The sequence below is a fragment of the Camponotus vicinus genome, unplaced genomic scaffold (genome assembly GCF_025532165.1).
Source record: "Camponotus vicinus isolate PSW18456_S1 unplaced genomic scaffold, iyCamVici1.0 SCAF_11, whole genome shotgun sequence".
Lineage (NCBI taxonomy): Eukaryota > Metazoa > Arthropoda > Insecta > Hymenoptera > Formicidae > Camponotus > Camponotus vicinus.
In genome coordinates this window covers 4405720-4414128 of record NW_028141947.1, presented here as the reverse complement: position 1 = coordinate 4414128, position 8409 = coordinate 4405720, and the positions used below count along the sequence as shown (strand labels likewise).

At 39.5% G+C, this 8409-nt stretch overlaps 1 protein-coding gene across 1 annotated transcript; it reads right to left on the bottom strand.

The window, feature by feature from the left end:
- Window positions 1-4098: 4098 nt before the first annotated feature.
- LOC145961815 (uncharacterized) lies at window positions 4099-6204 on the bottom strand. Its single transcript, XM_083082275.1, has 3 exons — window positions 4960-6204; window positions 4362-4839; window positions 4099-4295 (listed from the first exon to the last, which is right to left on the bottom strand). The coding sequence occupies exons 1-3, from the start codon at window positions 6202-6204 to the stop codon at window positions 4099-4101; spliced, it is 1920 nt and encodes a 639-aa protein (XP_082938401.1).
- Between the last annotated feature and the right edge of the window lie 2205 nt (window positions 6205-8409).

The window sequence follows — 8409 nt, the reverse complement described above, 5'->3', positions numbered from 1 at the left end:
GTCAAAAATAGATTTTTCCATGTGCGGATGGACAAGTCGAGTCAAAAATATACTGCGTTTATTGTACCGGACGGTCATTACGAATTCTTGCGAGTTCCTTTCGGTCTTTGCAATTCGCCCGCAGTATTTCAGCGATTCGTTAACACGATATTTAGAGATCTTATACGAGAAAAAATAGTGTTAGCTTATATGGATGACTTAATTTTTCCGTCTGACGACATCGAGAGCGGCATAAAGAATCTTAAAAAAGTTTTAGCGACAGCTAGTGAAGCGGGTCTTATAATTAATTGGAAAAAATGTTGCTTCATGCAAACTACAGTCGAGTTTTTGGGCCACGTAATTAGCAATGGTTGCGTCCGCCCTTCAGATCGTAAAACAGAAGCGGTTCGGCGATTTCCGAATCCTACGAATGCCAAGCAGGTACAGAGTTTTCTTGGGTTAAGTGGGTACTTTTGTAAATTTATCCGTGGGTATTCTACTATTGCGCGACCCTTGACGAATCTGCTGCGAGCAAACACTAAATTTTATTTTTGGAGAGGCTGAGAAAAATGCGTTCGTGCGGCTTAAAAATATAATGAGTGAAAAACCGGTGTTATATTTATCGAAGTGGAGCGGAGACGGAGTTACACACGGATGCTTCTGCGCTAGGGTACGGTGCGATTTTACTGCAACGAAGTAGTGAAGATCAGAACTTTCACCCCGTTTATTACTCTAACGGTAAAACTACTCCTGCGGAGTCGAAATATGCTAGTTACGAACTGGAAGTCTTAGCAATAATAAAGGCGTTGAAGAAATTTCGCGTTTACTTATTAGGTATCGCTTTTACAATTGTTACTGATTGTCGCGCGTTCGCTCTCACTATGAATAAGAAAGATCTTTGCGTGCGTGTTGCTCGATGGGCGTTACTTTTGGAGGAGTTTAATTATCGTATAGAGCATCGGCCAGGAAAAAGAATGATACACGTCGACGCACTCAGTCGGAATCCACTTCCGGTCTGCTTTGTGATCGATGAGTCGGAAGCTGGTTTGACGGCTTGTTTGCGAAAGGCTCAAGAGGAGGACGACAGCGTGAGAAAGCTCCGAGATCTAATAATGCAGAACAAAACGAAAGATTACATAATACGAGGTGATCTAGTTTATAGAGAATCCGGCGGTGATGTCCAACTTGTAGTACCGAAGAGAATGCAGACACAGCTCATACGACGAGCTCACGAGCGCGGACATTTTTCAGCTGAAAAGACTGAAGCCCTTCTGCTCACTGATTACTGGATCCCGAATTATAGTATTACAGTATCGTATATAAGAGAATATAATAAATAATTATCATTTATTAGATTTTTGTTCACGAGCTCTTTCAAATTTATTTGGTGGATTTATGAATAAAACAACAGGAATTCCCTCAAATCGATCAAATCAATAATCGTGTCTTTCTTATAACGAAACAGATTTTTAAATTTAAATTGATAGGTTTTTTATTCATAATGTGGAAAAGAAATATTATAGAGATAGCATGCTCCAAGAATTGTGCCATATAATTTATTATTAAATTAAACATTAATAGTACATTAATAAAACATGTTCATAAAAAATAATTTTTATAGGATTTAAAATATTAATAACATATATTAATATAACGCACTAATTTGTTAATATTTATATACAAGTATATTTAAATATTAATTATATGTACAGTATTTTAATATTAATTTTAATATTAATTACACATATAATATTTTATTGTATACAACGTTCATAATGATTCTATATTATATTAAAATTGTAATCTATACTATATTATTATCTACTATTAAATCACATATATGTATATTGCACATTAATATACATATATTAATTTATATGTATTAGCAAATAGTAATTAATGCAATACTAATGTACATATATTGATATACATTATTAATATAATATAATAAAAAATATATAATTAATATAATAAAAAACTTAAGAGAAGTTAAAATAAATAGATAAATATTAAAATGTAATTTAATAGGTATTTATTAGGTATTTAATAGGTAATTTAATAGGTAGGAATTACAGTAAGGATCTAGCATTCAACTTGTTTTTATAATATTAACAAAATATATTAATCTACGTATTAAAAAATAACTTTCTCTCATTTGCACAATTAATAGTACGATTTAAATATCTCAGATTTGCAGAGCGATAAGAAAATTGGTAATCATGCGTGAAGCATCCTTATAATACAAAACGCATCGAGTATCATTGCAGGACAATTAAAATCCTATCTCTAGTATAGTTAAAACCCTAAGAAATTAAAACGCATTTTATTGTACATATTACTTAGGGACATGACCTTGACAACATATGTCAAAATCAAAATCATTAGTGGTGGGGAGCATATATAAAGGTGAATATATTTACCAGAATTTTTTATTAATAAAATTATACCAACAAAAAATTCTAATTAAAAACAATAAATATCATTAACTCCCAATAAATGTAGCGGAAATATTACATAACTTTTTAGCACGATTGTGACCGTGACGAAATAAGACTTCCGTGTGTCTACTGTATTATCTCGTCTCCGGGATGAACTTGACTTAGTTACCTAGCTACAGGAATATGTCACGTTATCTGTGCTGAATGCAGGTAACTCATATGCGTGGTAGGCTTCAGTGAAGAAGGAGATAAGATGATGTAAAGGTACGCGATGTTACACAGTAAACAATTGTGCGTCCATATGTTAAAATTTTCTTGTGTTACCACATTTTGATTAATACTTCAATGTAAAATTAACATGCAACTTATATGTTATTATTTTTATAACGATTTCATGTGTTACATTTATGTCTCCTTTATAACTTAATACTTTGTATATGTCTCTTAGAAATGGAATATTATTTTGAGCATTTTGAACATAATCATTTTAAACAATCAACATGTCTCAAAGTCAGTTTAACATTCTAAGAAAAGTTAAAGTGACTCTTCAAATAATCTTGAACTTTAACAGACAAAAATAATCAAATTTACTAAAATCAAATGTTTCTATTACAAATAATTTAAGTTAAAATAATTACTATTATGTTAATGTCCTCAACATTTCTTACGAGTTATTGCAACTACTTTTTCATGTAATTTTTAATTAATTATATATTACTTCTACATTACACTTAGTCACATTAACATAAATAAATGTAAAGTATTGGGAGTAGATATGGGCCACTATGGTGCGTCAAAACAAACCCCCACCACTCGGCCCCTGGCGCCGTGGGCGTGACCGGCTGAAGTGGAGGGAGGCGTTCTGATTGGTGGAAACAATACCCCGCCTCCCGAAGTCTCGATTTTGATTGGCTTGCACCATAGTGGCCCAGAGTTTGATTGGCTTGCACCATAGTGGCCCAGAGCTGCGATTGGTCGACGCCGGCTGTGTCGCCGATTTATCAAATTTTTATTTCCCTACCTCCACGGTACTAGACTCGAAGAAGCAATCCTCCTCCCACTCCAGCTCTGGCCCACCTGTATAGGGTTCCGAGTCAAATTCCCGTTACCTAGCCCTTAGTCGCTCTTGCTACGTCTTGGCAGAACGAACCCCTCACCTACCGACTTTCGGAGGTAGCCGGTATATGTCTCGAGGAAACAATCCTTACCTCCCCACTCCGTCTCGGGGCCCGCTATGGAATATCGAAACAAGCCCCTCCGCTCGAACGGTTCATGACGCGCTTTATCAGAAAAGACAAAGTCTCGGCACGAGACAATAATTATAATTAGACTACATTGCACTACAGAGGTAAAAAGATGATGAACATGCAGATGATCGAACGCGAGGTGAGGTGTTATAAAAAAGGAAGAAGGGAAAAGCTAAAAGTATTAAACACGAATTAAGATAAAAAATTTTCACATTTATTAATATTTTTCAAAACCAGCCATTTTTTAATAAAATTTTTGCTTATTATTAATATACAGAAATATATACAACGAAGAATTATATTTATATTGTTATAAATTTTACATTTTTCTTATGCTGCTTACAATATTTATAATTCTATTTTTTAAAATAAAATCGGAAAATGCGCGAATTTTATTTAAAAAGGAAAAAGTCACCCAAGAAATAAGAATATTGTTATACCGCCGCATATCCGTATGGTAGCGAATATCTGCTATTGATACATCTACGCTTTACTAATACCGGCGCACATATTTTTGTTTCACTTCGCGTAATAATTTCATGAAACGCCGTACGTCGAATCGCATTAAAGCGTAGATTTATCGAAGTTTCGCTATTTTCTTCTTCGTTTTCTTGCGCGTCTTTTTCTCTCGCTAATAGTAGATTTTTTATAGTATTAAAATTAATTCGCCGCGAGTTCTCATAATTGAGAGTAATACCCTTAACTTTACAAGTTTCGTGAGTATTACCCTCCGGTGTTCGCACGATGTAGGCGTAAAATTTCGGGCCCCCGGACCCGAACGCCTCGATATAGCTACCACGGCCGTAGCTTTCGAGTTCGTCCGTCATGTCGCCTAGAAAATTTCCCGTAGGCGGCACGTATTCGTTCGAATCACCGGTGCTTATAAAAATACACGAATCCGTATCGTAATATAATACACGATGATCTAAACGTTCTAGGTACTTGTACAATTTTAAACGCGCTAGTGCAGTCGTATACGCAGCTATTACAACGTTTGTTATCGGCGAGGGAACGAGAGCCTCTTGTCGCAGTCGCCACGAAACATACATCACCTCGTTATTCACGGGTAATATATCGGTTATATCGTATTCGACGCTCGTTAATAATGTCGCGAAACGTTGTTGTGTTTTTACGATTTCGGTATTCGGCAAATTGGATCGTTGGCCGAATTTTTCCTAGAATGAATTTAAGCACAGTTTCGCGACCTAGCGTAAATCGGGATTCCGCGCGATGTTTCGCTTATCAAGAGCGATACCCTCGATTTTTTCATATTCCCTCAAGTATCGCTCTTTTGCCTCATCGTCGTTTTCCCCGCATTCGCTCGGCCAACCACTGGCTTCCTTTTTAAGCTGTAAAAACGTATTAATATATTCGGCGAACAATCCATCCTGCCGCGACGTACGATCGTATTGGCTAACTTTATATTGCCAAATTTCGCTTACCGACGTTACGAGATAACCTTTCTCGACGGCCTTGCGTAATTCGCAGGTTACCCAGGTACCCTCGAATTCACGCTCGCTATCATTATGAGTGCACGGTGTCTGAGAAAATGTTTCGCAGCAACTACGACATAACGCGAAGAGTAATTTTCCTCGTACGCGATGCGGAAGTCCGGGGTGAAATAAATCACGAGGAGGGAGTACTCTACAACGTATGAGGCCTTCGAGCGAGTCGAAATTATAATTCGGTGATCTTCCGACTAACGCGCTATATTCATCGCCGACGTAAATTTCCGGATGACCGATCGGAAAAGCGCCCGTCTTCAATACAAACGGGTATAAAGAGCATACGTTGACGTAGCGTATTTTCTCCGTACCTTCGTATTGAGTTGCGATATTTCCCGTACGCCCACCGAAAAACGCGTCGCGAGGATCGAGCGGTGGTGTTTCTACCATCGGATGTCTCGCGAGAAAATCATACATTACGCGATTGTCGCGCATTTCTTGGTCGAAGGCGCACTCCCACTTTTCCGACACAATGTATCCCCGCTGACGAAGGAGCCATGAAACAACGAGAGTTCGTTCATATCGCGAATTTAATGTATCTCCGCGATCCTCCCCCGACGAAAGCGCTTTATCGCGATTTACAGGGAAACCAGAAGGACATCCGTGCCAAAAGCAACCGTGAAATTGCAACACGTGACGCTGCGTCCTTCCCGCAACAGACGTTTCGAAATAACCATCGACGAGCGTACCCTCGATCGTACGATATTCCCGTGCACGCCCCGCGTGATTTATACGACGGTCGAGTTCGCGCTCCATCCATATCAGCCATTGTAAGGCTTTACGCGAATGATTGCTCGCGCATCTGTATCCCCCCATAGGAATAATGCCTATCGTATCGGCTTGCAAAAAGTTTTTCCGGAAAACCGTCTTGCAGGTCGAAGCAATAGTTGTACATTCCTCGAACGGACATACATTTCCGCGATCTAGGAAAATTTTTTTAAACGCTACGCACGCTCGTCGAAGAATATCAACATCGTTACGACAATAGCGCACTATCTCGCGTTGGAAGTCGAACACGGTATTTTTTCCCCTCATTTCGGTATGCCATGTGAGAAAGCATTCGCGCTCTTGCTATCCGGAGAATAATATTGTACATCGGGTAACAGTCCGACGTACGTTTGATTTTCGATAGTATTAAATAAATGCGGAAAAATGCCCTTATCCTCAGTATCCTTTAGTCCGAAAGCCTTAGATAATTCGGATAAGCGCATCGGCATATAATTAACACTATCGATGAATTTTGTATGTCCCGCGGTTAAAAGAATAATTTTTGTGCCGTTTAAAATTACTTTCGGTTCAATGTTCTTACAATTTTCCACGATATATTTCAAGATAAATTGCGCGTCGAACGCTTTCGCATTATGCGCTATACAAATTATGTGTTTAAAATATTTTACCGGACGCGTAACGAAATCTACAAACTGTTTAACCGGATCGCGTTGAAATATGAACTCTCGCACTCCGCACCAACGACACCACACAGACATGTTATTTTCCCCCGCGCATGCTTCGCAAATCTGTTGCGCGATGCATAGCGTCGGAATATGTTTTTTTATATTTCCCGTTCCTTCGACCGTCTCGTCCTGTCGCGTTTCGAAATTGTAAAATACGAAAGCCAAACGTCCCTTTCCGCGTTCATATGCACGTTCGTTCTTTTCCGCGTTATCACATATGTTCCGTGCTTCTTCTTCTCTCGTGCTAGATATATCTACCTCATCCCGTACCATCGTTGACGAAAATGGCCCGGCAGAGGAAATATCGTCACGTTGACGAAGAGGTTGCATATAATACATATGATTGCGCGGTTGTTGTGAACGGCATAATTTGCAGTAAGAAATGCCGCATTCGTGTTTTAAATTCGATTTAACGATACGACTGCAACTGTCGCAAAATCGCACGATGCTACAAACATTAGCGCATGTTCTACCGTCGTACGATTTTTTGCTACGATGACGCTCGAAACACCCTGCACCGTAAAATAACCGATTGCACGCGTCGCATTTTATTTCGGCGTAAGTGGAATCGCACGGCGGTACGGATAAACATCGCGGGCATTTATTTAAACACTGGTGACTATTAGGCCCATCATTTCGAAAGCCTACATTACACGCTACACAATAATCGCGAGTACCAGCGGCGGCTTTTAAATTTAAAATAGTATTATAATGTTGCGAATCCTCGCAATACGCGATATTTAATCGTCGCGAGGACTCGCGTCCGAGAGAAGTGAGTATTTCGGTTCCGTCATACAACGGTTTTTCGCCGCGACCGAAAGTATTAAAATTATACGCAACAATCGCGATATTGTCGGCGGCGAAATAACGTTGGAAACGTTCGATTTCACGAATTCCACAACCCTCTTCCGGTATTACGACACCGGCATTTCTCGTTAATTGCAATGCACATTAGCGTTGTAACGAAGAATGCAGATATCTTATCGCGTTCTATTTCTCATACAGCTCACCTGTACGGATATTACCACGTTCGCTATAAGTTTGAGCTACTACGAGGGCGCCAGGAAAGCACAGGTTATCCGAATGATTAATTTCGACTATCGAACGTTTCGCGACAACGCGTGTTAATGCGACGCGACCGCGACCTGAAGGCATCGAGATATTATAAACCCGTATGATAAATTGGTCAGCGATATCGAGACCACCGGCGCTCTGTGCTAACGAACTCACGAGTCTCCAAATATCTAGCTTCATAACTCAAATCACGCGCCGGACGAAAATATATACCCGCAGAACCATGCGATAAATTCGGCGAATCAAACGATATTCCTACGTAAACGGTTCGCATGAATTTAACGCATACGCGTGAATTTCGCGAAACGCGTTTTCTAACGAGTGATATATATCGACGCCTTCAGTCAACGGTCGTATCGCGAAACTCGCTTCTCTACCGATTACCCGGAATCTTCCAAATTGTCGCGCATTTTCCGATATTAAATTTACAAAGTTAAAATTATTATTTCCGACCTGTTGCTGAAGTTGTTGCTGTTGTTGTTGTTGTTGTTGTTGTTGTTGTTGTTGCTGCTGGTACTCATGCTCCTCCTCCTCCACGTCCTCTTCACCCTCCTCAGTCTCGGATGAAATATTTTCCGAGCGGGGTAACTCAGTTACCTCCCCCTCAGTCTCCTCCTCCTCCGCTTTTTCTTTTTCCTCATTGCTGCGGGAGAGCGTTGAATTTTGTTCGCCGTCAACACCACCTCCGTATTGCACTGTTAAAAATAAAAAG

Coding starts and splice junctions, on each gene's coding strand:
- LOC145961815 (XM_083082275.1), bottom strand. CDS start 6,204: ATGAGGGGAAAAAATACCGTGTTCGACTTCCAACGCGAGATAGTGCGC. Junction 4,840..4,959: donor GCGGGGAAAACGACGATGAG/GCAAAAGAGCGA, acceptor AATTCATTCTAG/GAAAAATTCGGCCAACGATC. Junction 4,296..4,361: donor CGAAACTTGTAAAGTTAAGG/GTATTACTCTCA, acceptor ATCTACTATTAG/CGAGAGAAAAAGACGCGCAA.